This window comes from Lynx rufus, unplaced genomic scaffold, assembly GCF_022079265.1.
Source record: "Lynx rufus isolate CCGP_SWC_20201006 ecotype Redwood Valley unplaced genomic scaffold, mLynRuf1.p SCAF_4, whole genome shotgun sequence".
NCBI lineage: Eukaryota > Metazoa > Chordata > Mammalia > Carnivora > Felidae > Lynx > Lynx rufus.
Window position 1 is genome coordinate 146515253 of NW_025814856.1, and position 16205 is coordinate 146531457.

Sequence of the window (16205 nt, forward strand, 5' to 3'; positions counted from 1 at the left end):
CTAACACTTTCATGTGGCAAATGTGGAAACTGAGGCCTAGCTAGTAGGAATGATATACCATTTAACCATTCAGCAATTATTGAGGAATTACTATATACTCTCTGTCACTATGTATAGCCACTACCAACAAGACAGGCAGGAGCTTGCTCTTACAGTAGCTTACAGACCAGTGGTGGAGAGAAGGGTACAAATAATAAAGTAAAATAAAGAGCACGGAGGACTCTGGAGAAAATAATGAAGTAAGGTGAATGGAGAGGGAAGGGAAGCAGGTTGCTGCTTTTCTAATCCTATTCTTTTCTCTCCCTCCACTGAGGTAACCGCTATTCTAAATTTGATCTTTCTCATTCTCATGCATTTCTTTTATACTTCTGCTGTACACCTATGTATCAATAAATAATACTGAACCTGGTTTGACATGCGTTAAATTTTATATAAATGATATCATTTCTAATCCTCTCTCTGTGTAACATTGTTTATTCAGTTTTGGTTTTTTTTGAGATTTCATTCATATTGATAATGTGGCAGTTTTATTTTAACTGTTATTTGGTATTCCATTCATCATCTAAATACGTCATATATCATAACATTTAGGTTGTATAAGTTTTTGCTATTACAGTAGCTACAAATGAAAATTATTTTGTGTTTTCTTGTACAAATTGTGAGAGTTTCTTTTGGCATTGGTTTTCAAACTCTCGACAGTTCCCACAGTGATACATTTTACATTGTGATCTAGGAGAAATGAATGCACATATAACTGAGTAAGTTTCTCATGGAGTAACACCCCTCTGCAAGTGGCATGCTCTCTGATATGTTCTAGAATCTTTCACTTCATTGCATTTTATTTTAAAAAACACAAAATACAGGGGCGCCTGGGTGGCGCAGTCGGTTAAGCGTCCGACTTCAGCCAGGTCACGATCTCGCGGTCCGTGAGTTCGAGCCCCGCGTCAGGCTCTGGGCTGATGGCTCAGAGCCTGGAGCCTGTTTCCCATTCTGTGTCTCCCTCTCTCTCTGCCCCTCCCCCGTTCATGCTCTGTCTCTCTCTGTCCCAAAAATAAGTAAACGTTGAAAAAAAAAATTTAAAAAAAAAAAAAAAAAAAAAACACAAAATACAAAAAAAAAAAAAAACCCAAATTACTCATAAACCACCAAAGAACAGAAACCTGCAGTTTGAAACCAATGCTGAAGGGTATACCCAAGAGGAGAATTAGAGGGCAAAGATGGGCACATTTTCAACTTTACTAAATGTTCCAAATGTCTTTCCAGATCGTTGTATGAACTTACATTCCCACAAGCAATATGTTAGAGGGCCTTTTGCTTCCAATCCATACCAGATTTGGTATTGCCAATCGTTTTTTGGTTTTGCCAGTTGGATGAATACGAAATAATATCTCGCTGTTGGTTGAATTTACTTGTGTCTGCGCAAGAGGCTCCAGACAGTGCAGAAAGACAAGATAGAGCACCACTTCAGATCTTTTTTGACTATTCACTTTTCTTCTTGTGCACATTTCCTATTTATGCCTTTGTCCATTTGGGTTATCGTTTTTTTTCTTATTGATTTGTAAGAGTTATTGATATATTTTTAATACTGTTCTTTTCTTGATAATATGCATTGCATTTATTATCTTCTCCCAATTTGTTGACCACTCCTTTCCCTAAGTTTTTATTATTTCTTCTTGTCCATAAAGGTTTTAATTTATATTATTGTGAAATTTATCAGTTTATCCTTTTGGAGTCTTATTTAAGGAATTCTTAACCCTGAGTTTATAAATGCTCTACAACAGTGTATTATAGAAGTTATGAAGATTTTTACTATGTTGGGTTTTTAAATTTTTTTTCTGATGTTTATTTATTTTTGAGGGGGGTGAGAGAGAGCACGCACGTGCACGCACACAAGACGGGGAGGGGCAGAGAGACGGATAGACACAGAATGTGAAGCAGTATCCAAGCTCAGAACTGTCAGCACAGAGCCTGATGCAGGGCTTGAAACCACGAACCATGAGATCATGACCTGAGCCAAAATCAAGAGACATTCAACTGACTGAGCCATCCAGGCACCCCTGTCCCAGTACCCTTTTTTTTTTTTAATCTTTCAAAATGTTTATTTTTGAGAGAGGGATAGTGTGTTAGCAGGGGAGGAGCAGAGAGAGGGAGACACAGAATCCGCAGCAGGTGCCAGGCTCTGAGCTGTCAGCACAGAGCCCGGTGCGGGGCTCGAACCCATGAACCACGAGATCATGGCCTGAGCTGAAGTCAGACGCTTAACCGACTGAGCCACGCAGGTGCACCCCAGTACCATATTTTTAATAATTCATCCTTTTCCCACTTTGGTCTTCTGACACAAGATGTGTGTGAACTCTTCATTCAGTTGCATTGGTTTATTTGTCTATCCTTCAGGCAGTTCTACACTGTCTTAATGACTATTGCTTTATAGTAACTACTTTATAGTAACTACTGATATTTGATAGGAGTGCACCTTTTAAAATTCTTAAAATTCTTCACAGTTATTCTGGCGGTTCTTGGCCTTTTGCATTTCCATTTAAATTTTAAGATCAATTTATCAATTTCCACAAAAACCCATACTGGGACTTTTATTCGAATTGTATTGAATTCATAAATTAATTAAGCATCTTTATTCTTAATAGCCTAAAACTTGAAATTCCCTGAGTGTCTATCAGTAGGGTAATGGATTAACTATGACTTATTCATACTATGGAATATTACTCATCAATAAAAAGGAACAAACTACTAATACATATAACAGTGTGGATGAACCTCAAAGACATTATTCTAAGTGAAAGAAACCTTACACAAAAAAGTATATTCTGTATGATTTCTATTTATTTGAAGTTCTAAAATAGGCAGAATTAGTATAGGATGATAAAAATCAGAATTGTAGGTACTTTTTGGGAGATTGGATAGGAACTGACTGGGAGGGGACATAAGAGAACTTTGTGTAGCAGTGCTATTATATATCTTGATAGATTAGTTATCATCGGTGTGTACATTTTTCAAAATTGATTGAAGTTACACTTAAGATTTTTACATTGCAGTATATGTAAATTTTACCTCAAAAGAAAAAATTATAAACAAATATAGAACTCTAGCCCATGATTTTCCTACTGAATACTTAGGAGAACCATATATGAATCAGAATTTAAAAAATGATATGGATAGAGAGATGGATGGGGGCACCTGGCTGTCTCATGCTCAGTCAGTAGAGCATGCAACTCTTTATTTGGAGGCTTGTGAGTTCAAGCCCCATGTCGGGTGTAGAGATTACTTAAAAATAAAACAGTCTTTAAAAAAAAAAGATGGATAGATGCAGATAGTAAAATATTAATAGTAGAGTGTAAGTGGTAGATATATGAATATTTGCCATAAAAATCTTTCAACTTTGCTCTGTATTTGAAAGTTTTAGTAATAAAATGTTGGACTCCTACAACTCAATAGAATAAAAACAAATAACCTGATTAAAAAATGGACAGGGGCGCCTGGGTGGCTCAGTTGGTTAAACAACCAATTTCAGCTCAGGTCATGATCTTACAGTTTGTGAGTTTGAGCCCCATGTCGGGCTCTGGGCTGACAGCTCTGAGCCTGGAGCCTACTTCAGATTCTGTGTCTCCCCCTCTATCTACCCCTCCCCTGCTCACGCTCTGTGTCTCTCTGTCTCTCAATAATAAAACGTTAAAAAAAATTTGTTTTAAATGGACAAAGGACTGAAGTAGACATCTCTCTAAAGAAGATGTACAAATGGTCAACAGGCCCATGAAAAGATGCTCAACATTAACTAATCATCAAGGAGATGCAAATTGAAACCACATGAGATGTTACCTAACACCTGTAAGGATGGCTCTTATAAAAAAAGGCAGGGGGGGGGGGGGTGCCTGGGTGGCTCAGTCAGTTAAGCATTTGACTCTTGATTTTGGCTCAGGACATGATCTCATGGTTCATGAGATTAAGTCCCCCATTGGGCTCTGTGCTGTCAACACAGATTCATTCTCTCTCTCTCTCTCTCTCTCTCTCTCTCTCTCTCTCTCTTCTCTCTCTGCCCCTCTCCCTCTTGTGCTCTGTCTCATAAATAAGCATTTAAAAAAAAACAACAAAAAACAGAAGATAAATATTAGCAAGGATATCGAGAAATTGGAACCTTGTATGCCGTTGGTGGGAATGTAAAATGGTACAGCCTCTGTGGAAAACTTAATGAAGTTTCTGCAAAAAATTAAAAATAGAACTACCCTATGATCCAGCAATTCCACCTCTGGATATCTATTTGGAAGAATTGAAATTAGGACCTCGTAGAGTTATTTGCATTCCCATGTTCATTATTCACAATAGCTAAGTTGTGGAAGCAATTCAGATGTTCACTGATGGATGAATGGCTAAAGAAAATGTGTATATCTAGAAGGGGATATCTTTTTAAATGTTTTTTTTTTTAATTTTTTTAATTTTGAAAGAGAGAGAGAGTGTGTGTGCAAACAGGTGAGGGAGGGAGGGAGGGAAGAAGGGAGAGGGAGAGAGAGAGAATATCCCAAGCAGGTTCCATGCTGTCAGAGCACAGCCAACAGGGGGCTCGGTCTCATGAACTGTAAGATCATAACCTGAGCCAAAATCAAACTTACGCTTAACCAACTGAACCACCCAGGAGCTCCTATATAGAATGGAATATTATCCAACCATTAAAAGGAAGGAAATCCTGCCATATGGCAACAACCTGGGTGAACCTTGAGGGCATTATGCTAAGTGAAATAAGCCAGTTACAGAAGAACAGATCCTGCATGATTTCACTTATATGAGGTATTAGTCAAACTCGCAGGAACAGGGGTACAATGGTAGTTGCCAGGGACGGGGGTGTGGAAATGAAGAGTTGTTCCTCAACAGGTGTAAAGTTTCAATTATGCAGGATGAATACATTCTAGAAATCTGGCGTACAAAATAGTGCCTATCTTATACACTTAAAATTTTAATATGGTAGATTAAAAAAATAAAATTAAAAAAAGGAAGAGCATCAGAGAAGGAATAAATGAAGATAAAATTTTTAAAAAGTTAATATGGTAGGTCTCATGTTCAGTGTTTGTATCACAATTAAAAAAAATAAAATGCTGGATAAATGCATCAGTAAGATTTTTTTCATCTATCAGCTGTTTATGTTGGAAAAGAAGGTAAAAAGGATGAATTTATTTTTTGACTTGCTCTGGGGCTCTTTAGAGGAATTTATTTAAGTCAGACTGATTCTACTACTAAATAACATGTAGAGAGATTTGTCTAGATTTTCAGGGAGGCTTATTTAAATATTTTTTAATGTTTATTTTTGAGAGAAGGACAGACAGACAGAATGTGAGGAGGGGAGGGGCAGAGAGAGAGGGAGACACAGAATCTGAAGCAGGCTCCAGGCTCTGAGCTGTCGCACAGAGCCTGACGCAGTGCTCAGGCTCATGAACCGTGAGATCATGACCTGAGCTGAAGTCAGATGCTTAACTAACAGCCACCCAGGCACCCCCAGGGAGGCTTATTTTAATTGAGCCACTTAGAACATATATAACACATATGCCAGTATAAATGTGAGTAAATATAATTTTCATTTTAGCTTTTTATAGGGTTTACAAAAAAAGATAAAAGTGGATCATCTGCTTAAAAAAAAGAAAAAAAAAAGGAATGTCCTTGATATATTGAGGTCCCATGGATCAGAGACTCCAATAATTCCTTAGGGCCTACGCTTCATTTTAATCTCAGGGCAAGCCAGACCAACTTTTATTAACATGTTTTCCTTAAGAGTGGCATGGTTTTCATCTCTTTCCTGCCGGCGTCAGGTTTTTTGTGATCAACAACTCCATTTTAGGCACATTTCTCAGATATGTAAGGAAAGAATATCCAATTAAGATAATATTCTTCCAGATACTCCTCTTACAGGTGTTGTTACTGTTTGAGATCCAAGTATGAATGATTGTCCCTGACTTCTTTAACTTGGGGTAATGGAAAGAGGGGCACAGGGATGGAAGTGAGATTTGAAATCTGTGATTTTGTTTTCTTTTGGCAAGCTCTTCCTCTCAATGCTGCAGTTTCATCTGGCACCTCTGAGAATATTGCCTCAACAGTATGGGCATGCTGGCAACCAAAACATGATGTAAAATTTAGCTGGTGTATGGTCGGGAGGTGTTTAAATCCATCACTTTTCTAGATTCATTGTAAGTTTTATTGGTAAATGAAAATATGACTCATGTTGCACAATAATGAAGTATGTTGATCATATCAGGAACATTCTGTATTGAGAAGATACTAGGAGATAAGTGCTGCCTTTTTTGTACCTCTGTTTTCTGTCTTGTACAGTTCACAGGCTTTGCCTGATGTCGTGCATACGTTGTTATTTCAGGTCCCGTGGGAATGGCTGCTGCTGCTGCTGTGGCAACAGGAAAGAAACGGAAACGGCCTCATGTGTTTGAGTCTAATCCATCTATCCGGAAGAGACAGCAAACACGTTTGCTTCGGTGAGGGCTCCCTTATCCATATCGTTGCTGTTCCTCAAACGCTTCATGGTGCGGATGACAGTTAGAACATATGTTATTTGGTGCATTGAGGATACCGAGTTAGATCCCTTGATGGCAGAGTTAGACTTCAGAGTACTCCTATGGAATTAAATAAATGAAACTAGAAATGATGAACAGATGTATAATATCACTTCAGTTCATTCAGAGAAAATTTTTATGCCGGCTCTGTGCCAGACATTGTTCTAGGCCTTCCTAGACACGGTTCTAGGAATAGAACAGTGAATACAACAAATTCCCTTAAAGAGCTCTTATTCTAGTGGGGGGAAAAAGAAAAATGTCAAATGAAGGTAGGTACTTTGGGAAAAAATAAAGTGGAGTAAGGAAAATAGAAAGGTTGGGGCTTGGGGATATAGAGTAGTTTATTTTACAGGGGTAGTCTGGGAAGTCTTCTTTGACAGGCAAACTTTGAACAGAGATCTGAAGTAAGTGCAAGGGCATTGTTGACATCTAGGAAGAGAGCTTTTCAGACAGAGGGAATAGCAAGAACAAAGTTTCTGAAGTAGGATGGAACATGCTTGTCATGTTTGGGGAACAGTCAGGGAGAGAATGAGAGGAGACTGAGTCAGAGTAGTAGTATATATGATAAAGGGCGCCTGGGTGGCTCAGTTGGTTGAGTGTCTGACACTTGATTTCAGCTCAGGTCATGATCTCAGGGTCGTGAGATCGAGCTCTGTATTGGCTCCCGTGCTGGGTTTGGAGTCTGCTTAAGATTTTCTTTCCCCCTGCCTCCCCCACTCACCCTCACTCTATGTCTCTTAAAAAAAAAAAAAAAGTAGTAGAGAGCCATGTCATGGGGTCTTTGGTCCAGTATAAGGGCTTTGACTCTTGTTCTGAGTGAGATGGGCAGTCAATGAAAGCTTTTTTTTTTTTTTTAAGTTTATTTCTTTATTTTGAGAAATAGAGAAAGAGAGGGAAAGAGAGAGAATTCTAAGCAAGCTCCATACTGTCAATACGGAGCCCAGTGTGGGGCTCGAACTCACAAACTGAGATCATGGCCTGAGGCAAAATCAAGTCAGATGCCTAACTGACTGAGCCACCCAGGTGCCCCAAGAAGTCAGTGAAGGCTTTTGACCAAAGCAGTGATATGGTCTGATTTATATATATATATATTTTTTTTTTAATATTTATTTATTTATTTTGAGAGAGAGAGAGAGAGTGCTAGTGGGGAAGGGCAGAAGGAAAGGGGGAAAGAGAGTATGGGGAGGGGGAGTGGCAGAGGGGTGCAGGAAGAGAGAGAGAATCCCAAGCAGGCTCCGAGCTGTCAGCGCAGAGCCTGACAGGGAGGTCGATCTCATAAACTGTGAGATCATGACCTGAGCCAAAATCAAGAGTAGGACACTTAACTGAGTCACCCAGACACCCCCTAATGTATATTTTAAAAGGATCCCTTGGGCTGCCATGTTGAGAATAGAATTTGGGTGTATAAGAAAGGAAGCAGGGTGAGTAATTAGGAGGTTATTTTAGTAATCCAGGACAGAAATTATAGTGTCTTAAAACTAATAGAGCGGGGCTCCTGGGTGGCTCAGTTGGTTAAGTGACTGACTTTGGCTTACGTCTCGCAGTTTGTGAGTTTCATTAAGCGTGGAGATGATATGATAAAGTCTACAAGAATACCTCTCAGCAGTAATCTTTATTATTATAAGTAGCAGTAAGAGGAAACCCCTTTGGTGGTTCCGGAAGAATTATATTCTCCATGTTCAATATTGTGTCACGTCTGTATCCTGAAGCAAACTTGTGGCGACCCGTATATCAGTGGGCTAGTCATTGGTCTTTAGGACAGAGGAATGCACATATTTTAAATGAATGAGCTATCCAACCTCACGCTCCCCTTTTCACATTTCACATAAAAACAAAACAAAACACCTGTATCTAATCAGAATACATTGTCAAAGTAAGTTTTGTTTCTGTGTCACCATAATTTCTATGTCACCATAATTTCCTTTAACTGTTTTTATTCTTTTTTCATTCTCTGATTCAGGAAACTTCGAGCCACGTTGGATGAGTATACTACTCGAGTGGGACAGCAAGCTATTGTCCTCTGTATCTCACCCTCCAAACCCAACCCTGTCTTTAAAGTGTTTGGTGCAGCACCTTTGGAGAATGTGGTAAGAAGACTCAGCTGTGTTCTCGGATACTCTTTGCTTTCTGTGGGTTGTTGTTCATTCTTTTGATCCTCTGTCTAGTACAATAGCTATTACTCCTATCCTCCCCTCATCCAGGGGTGGGAGTGGGACCCATTTTCAAGCTACTTTATGTAGATCAAAATAAAAAAGATTATTTCTGTTTCTTTCTTTCTTTCTTTCTTTCTTTCTTTCTTTCTTTCTTTCTTTCTTTCTTTCTCTTTCTTTTTTTTTTAATTTTTTTCTTTTAAAGTAATCTCTATACCCAACACAGGGCTTGAACTCACAACCTCAAGATTAAGAGTCACATATTCCACCAGCTGAATCAGCCAGGAGCCTTTATTTCTGTTTCTACTTATTATAACCACATATTCTACCCTATTAGATATCCTATCTGATAGATACGTTGCTATCTATCAGACGCAAGGGGGGAAAGTGGTATTATGTTTGGTAAGAAACCCACGCAGGTTTTGTAAGAAAGTTACTGATTTATGTCAGAAACAAAGTGGGAAATAATTCCACAATACAAATTTCATGAGACAAACCTCAGGAAGCATTTTACTGGTTGTCCGTATTTGAGTTGCCTATTTAAATCTCTTGCATTTCTTCAAAGAAATCGATTTAACACTCTGCTTCAGTTTAGAAATAGAGTTGAATATTTTGATTGCCTAACTATCCATAGCTAAGTTGAGAAAGATAGTATTTTACCCTTTCATACTTATGCTACGTGAACTGCTTTTTCTCTGGCCAAAATAACTTAGAATAATGGTCTGTCCAGATTTAAATTATATTTTGTTTTTATTAGGATAACTTTTTTTTTTTTTTAATTTTTTTTTTCAACGTTTATTTATTTTTGGGACAGAGAGAGACAGAGCATGAACGGGGGAGGGGCAGAGAGAGAGGGAGACACAGAATCGGAAACAGGCTCCAGGCTCTGAGCCATCAGCCCAGAGCCTGACGCGGGGCTCGAACTCACAGAACGCGAGATCGTGACCTGGCTGAAGTTGGACGCTTAACCAACTGCGCCACCCAGGCGCCCCTATTAGGATAACATTTATTAGCTAAAGAGACATTCATTAGATTTTTCCCATATAAAATATAGATATTTTAGGAATTTATGACTGATTAGTGAAATTTTGTTTATTGGTTTTTCTTTCACATACAAATGTCGTGGTTCCTTTCCAACATGTTTGTGTTTTGCCAAAAATTCCTGAGGCCCTAGAATGGGATGCATATTAGGACCTTTCCTTAGAAGAGTATGGTGGAAGGCTTCTACCTCAAAATGGCACCTGAGAAGCACTCATTAGTGTCATGATGTTCACAAACATGAAATCTGGGCATGTCTTCTTTTCTTCGGTGTTAAAAATTTAAAATAATTTTACTACTACTAATAGTAATGTGACCTATGAAAAAGACTCATCTAGAAGACTCAGAAAAATACCTCTGAAAATTACTCACTGAAAAGAGGGGTGCCTGGCTGGCTCAGTAAGTTGAGCGTGCATGACTCTTGACCTCAGGATTGTAAGTTGAGCCCCATGTTGGGTGTAGAGATTACTTAAAATCTTTAAAAAAAAAATCAAAAAGAAGTTTTTGGGAAATTGTTGGAGTCTTCCATAGAGTACAAAAAGGTATAGACTCTATGAAACAGAAGCAAACTATTGTATGATAAACTAGACTGAGATAAAAAGCAGTAGCTATTTTTTCACTGACTGACATTTGATAAATACAAGCTAAAGAATAAATACTAGTAGAAATAGAAGCAACATATGTCTTCAGAACACTAAAGAGAAAAAAAAAAGTCCATGTAAAAGGAATTAAAAAAACACAATATATAGAACAAAGTAATTTGAGTGAGATCAATTAATTTTGTCATAAATCATAAATATAAATAGATTAACTCCTTTGAGAAAGACAAAGATTGGGGCGCCTGGGTGGCGCAGTCGGTTAAGCGTCCGACTTCAGCCAGGTCACGATCTCGCGGTCCGTGAGTTCGAGCCCCGCGTCGGGCTCTGGGCTGATGGCTCAGAGCCTGGAGCCTGTTTCCGATTCTGTGTCTCCCTCTCTCTCTGCCCCTCCCCCGTTCATGCTCTGTCTCTCTCTGTCCCAAAAATAAATAAAAAAACGTGGAGAAAGACAAAGATTTTCTTTCAGATGGAACAACAATAATCTAAACCAAAACCCAACTGTATTTAATTTATATGACATACTTACATTGACCACAAATGTCCAGAGTGGCTGTAAATGATACCATTAAGAAAGTGAAAAGACAATCCACAGAATGGGAGAAAATATTTGCAAATTATGTATCTGACAAATAACTTGAATCCAGAATATATAAAGAAAAATAAACTGAAAATGGATTAAAAACCTAATGTGAGACCAAAAACTATAAAACTCTTAGAAGAAAACATGGGCAGTAATTTCTTGTACGTTGGCCTCATCAAGATATTTATGGATGTGTCTCCTCAGGCAAGGCAAATGAGCAAAAATAAATTATTAGGACTACACCAAAATAAGCTTTTTGTACAACAAAGGAAGCCATCAACATAATGAAAACGCCATCTGCTGAATGTGAGAGGATACTTGTTTTTTTTTAAGACGTTGCTCTAAACGTATTTTATTTTTGAGAGAGAGAGACAGAGCATGAGCAGAGGAGGGGCAGAGAGAGAGAGGGAAACACAGAATCCTAAGCAGGCTCCAGGCTCTGAGCTGCCAGCACAGAGCCCAGTGCAAGGTTCAAACTCACAAATGACAAGATCATGACCTGAGCCAAAGTCAGATGTCCAACTGACTGAGCCACCCAGGTGCCCCGATGTGAGAGGATACTTGTAAATGATATATCTGTTAAGGAGTTAATATCCAAAATACATTAAGAAGTTACATGGCTCAACACCAAAAAAACCAAACAATCCAATTAAAAAAGGGGCAGAGGACCTGAGTAGACATTTTTCCAAAGAATACCTACAGGTAGCCAACAGATATATTAGAAGATGCTCAACCTCATTCATCATCAGGGAAATGCAAATCAAAACCGCAGTGAGATGTCACATCACACCTGTCAGAATGGCCAGTACCAAAACAACAAGAAGTAACAAGTGTTGGTGGGGATGTAGAGGAAACACCACTTGTGCACTGTTGGTAGAAATATACTTTGGGGCAGCCACTGTGGAAAGCAGTATGGAGGTTTCTTAAAAAATTAAAAATAGAGGGGCACCTGGATGGCTCAGTCAATTGAGTGTCCAACTTTGACTCAGTTCATGATCTCGTGGTTCATGGGTTCGAGCTCTGCCCTGGCAGTGTGGAGCCTGCTTGGGATTCTCTCCCTCTCTCTCTCTGCCTGTCCCCCACTTATTCTCTCTCTCTCTGTCTCTCTCAAAAATAAATAAAACTTAAATTTTTTCTTTCTTTTTTTTTTTTTTTTTTTTTGAGAAGAAATAACCAGGGGCACCTGGGTGGCTCACTCCGTTAACTGTCGGACTCTTGGTTTCAGCTCAGGCCATGAACTTGCTGTTTGTGGGTTTGAGCCCCACCATTGGGCTCTGTGCCGGCAGTATGGAGCCTGCTGGGATTCTTTCTCTCTCTATCTGTCTCTCTCTGCCCCCAAAACGCTCGCTCTCTCTGTCAAAATAAATAAACTTAAAAAAAGAGAAAAAGAAATACCATACAATCCAGTAATTCTACTACTGGGTATTTACAGAAGAACATAAAAACACTAATTCAAAAAGATATATGCACCCCTATGTTTACTGCAGCATTATTTACAGTTGCCAAGATGTGGGAGCAACCTAAGTGTCCATCCATTGATGAATGGATAAAGAAGAGGTAGTATATGTCTACAATGGAATATTACTCAGCCATAGAAAAGAATGAAATCTTGCCATTTGTGACAACAAATATGTACTCTAGAGGGTATTACGCTAAGTGAAATGAGTCAGACAGAGAAAGACAAGTATCATATGATTTCGGTTATATGTGGAATCTAAAAAACAAACCAAACCAATCAGAAACAGACTCATAAATAGAGAACAAATTGGTGATTGCCAGAGGGGAGTGGTGGGGATGGGCAGGCAGGTAAAGGGGGGCAGATGGGTAGAGGGGAGCGGGAGGTACAAGTTTCTAATTATGGAATGAATAAGTCCTGGGGATGAAAGGTACAGTATAGGCTATATACTCAGTGGTATTATAATAGCGTTGTATGGTGACAATAGCTACACTTATGAGCATAGCATAATGCATAGAGTTGTCAAATCACTATGTTGTAATAGCTGAAACTCATGTAAATTGTTTTCAACTACACTAAAAGTTTTTTAAAAATGGCAACAAATCTGATTACCTATTTCTCCAAATATATATAGAGAAGTGGCCAGCAAGTATATGAGCACTAATGATGAATAGTCATTAGGGAAATGAAAACCAAAACCAGAATTAGACAGGATTATTCTAATCAAAAAGATGGACACCAGTAAGTGTTGTTGAGAATATGCAGAAATTGGAACCCTCCATACATTGCTACTGGGAACATAAAATGATAACAGATGCTTCAGAAAGCAGTTTGGCAGTTTCTTAAAATATTAAAAGTAGAGTTACCACATGACCTGGCAATTCTGCTCCTAGGTTTACCCAAGAGAACTGAAAACAAATCTTATGCACACAGTGTCCATAGCAGCAAGACTTATACATAAAACTTACACATGATATTTTTAACAGCATTATTCATAATAGCCACAAAGTGGGAACAACCCAAATGTTCATCAGCTAATGAACGGATAAATAAAATGTGTTATTATCTATATATGGACTATTACTCAGCAGTAAGAGGGAATGAAATACTGATAAAAACTACAGCATGGATGAACCTTGAAAACATTGCACCAAGTAAAAGAGCCCAGTCACAAAAGACCACATGTTGTATGATTCCATGTATATGCAGTGTCCAGAACAGGCAAATCTGTAGAGACGGGAAGTAGATTGATTAGTCGTTGCCAGGTTGGAGAGATGGGAGGGAGAAATGGAAAGTGACAGCCATTGAGTACGGAGTTTATTTTAAAGGGAATCAAAGTGTTCTAAAATTAGATTATGATGATGCTTGCACAACCCTACATATATACTTAAAAAGGTTGAATTGTACACTTTAAATGGTGAATTGTATGGTCTGATAGGCTGAATAGTGACCCCCAAGGATATCCAGGTCTGAATCCCTGGAACTTTGGTGTGTTACCTTGTGTGGCAAAAAAAACTTTGTGATGTGATTAGGTTAACAATTTTGAGATGGGGGAGATTGCCCTAGATTATCCAGGTAGGCCCTAAGCCTAACCACACTGTCTTTATAAGAGGGAGACAAAGGGAGATTGATAAGGAAATAGAAGATGTGTTGGTAGGAGTAAAAGGTTGGATGCAAGAGAAGGGGTCAGGGGCCAAAGAATACAGGCTAGGAGCAGCTAGACAAGACAAGGAAATGGACTCCCCCTAGATCCTCCAAAGGGACCAGGCTTGCCAATAACCTTGACTTTAGCCCAGTGAAAAACTAAGAAAATGAATTCCTGTTGTTTTAAGCCACTAAGTTAGCGATACCTGTGTCAGTCATACGAAACTAGTAGATAAGGTGTATGAGTTATAGTCTCAATAAAGCTGTTAAAAATGTTAAAAGTAAAATAATAGGCAAAGACATGTCAGACAAATGCCTACAAAAATAAATCATGGATTACAGCATTAATATCAGACAAAGCCAAATTCTCGAGACAATATTAACTGAGAACCAGAGGTAATTTGGTATTGATAAACAGTATAAATTTACACTGAACTTTTTATGCCTCAACTACCATTAAAGCAAAGTGTGCAGATCAAAAAATTACAAATACAAGAAAAATTTTTAAAAATGACAGTGGCAGGAGGCCTTAATAATCTTGGTCAGGTTAAGGAAGAAAACTGTAAATAAGAATATAGAAATCTGAATAAAAGAATAAACAAGGTTAATATAGAAGATATGTATGCTAGGGGAGCCTGGGTGGCTCAGTCGGTTGAGTGTCCGACTTCGGCTCAGGTCATGATCTCACAGCTCGTGAGTTTAAGCCCCGCGTTGGGCTCTGTGCTGACAGCTCAGAGCCTGGAGCCTGCTTCAGATTCTGTCTCCCTCTCTCTCTGCCCCTCCCCCGCTCATGCTCTGTCTCTCTCTCTCTCTCACAAATAAACATTCAAAAAACATTTCAAAAAAGAAGATATGTATGCTAGTATTATTACTACACAAGGAAATAACATGCCATATTTGAAAAATAACATGAATGAATTATAAGAATTGACCATATATTAGGCCCCAACAAAAATCTTAATAAATTACAAAATGCAGAAACTATACAAGCCATATGTTTTTTTATTCAAGGAACTACTTTAATTTTGTTTTTCATCCAGAACTACAAATCTCTCTTTTTTTAAAACTGAAGTATAATTAACATACAGTGTTATATTAGTTTTGGGTACACAATTCAGTGGTTCAGTGATTCTGAAAATTGCTCAGTGCTCAAGCTAAGTGTACTCTTGAATACCTTTTATCTATTTTATTCATCCCTCACCCCTGGCAGCCAACAGTTTGTTCTCTGTATTTAAGAGTCTGTTTTTTTGTTTGTTGGTGTTTTTCGTTTGTTTTGTTCTTAAATTCCACATGTGAATGAAATCATGTGGTATTTGTCTTTCTCTCTGACTTACTTCACTTAGCATTTTACCTTTTACATACATCCATGTTGCAAATGGTAAGATTTCATTCTTTTTTTATGGCTGAGAAATATTGCATTATGTATATATACCACCTCTTTTTTATCCATCTATCTATGGATGGACACTTGGGTTGCTTCTGTATCTTGGCTATTGTAAATAATGCTGCAATAAACATTATAGGGCACGTATATCTTTTCAAATTAGTGTTTTCATTTTCTTTGGGTAAATACCCAGTAGTGGAATTATATAGGCCATATTTTTGACCAAATTACAGGAAATTTTGAACTTAAAATCAAAAGATGGACAGGAAAAATTTTTTAGCTACATGGAAATTTTAAAATGCTGATACATACATACATGCATACTTCTTAAACTTTTAAAAAATGGTTAGGGAGGTGTGGCACCTGGGTGGCTCATTGGGTTAAGCGTCCACCTCTTGATTTCAGCTCAGGTCATGATCCCACATTTTGTTGAATTGGGCCCCGAGTTGTCTGTGCTAACAGTGTGGAGCCTGCTTGGGAGTCTCTCTCTCAAAAATAAATAAACTTTAAAAAATGTAAAGCAAAACTTAAAAAATATGATTCGAACTGGTACTCAAAGGAATATTCACTGCCTTAATTTTTTTATATACGCAAGAAAGATGGAAAAGAAACTATTGAATTCGAGAAGCTGGAAAGGGAATATTAACATGAGTCTAAGAAAAAAATAGAATAAACATGTGGAAGAAATGAACGAGTCTGTGAGCAGAAAAAGTAGAATTGTTACATTCCAGAAATGATACTATGAAAAATCCAATGAAATAGAAAAATTTCTAGCATGCTAGTTGAGGAAAAGG

The 16205-nt window shown here is 38.1% G+C and overlaps 1 protein-coding gene across 3 annotated transcripts in view; it reads left to right on the forward strand.

Moving 5' to 3' along the window:
• Positions 1-16205, forward strand: part of NRF1 (nuclear respiratory factor 1) — a 145396-nt gene that overhangs the window by 51782 nt on the left and 77409 nt on the right. For all 3 annotated transcript variants that reach the window (XM_047097458.1, XM_047097459.1, XM_047097460.1), the window contains exons 3-4: positions 6368-6482; positions 8521-8647. In XM_047097458.1, the coding sequence (XP_046953414.1) occupies positions 6368-6482; positions 8521-8647 (242 nt within the window). The remainder of the gene's footprint in view (positions 1-6367; positions 6483-8520; positions 8648-16205) is intronic.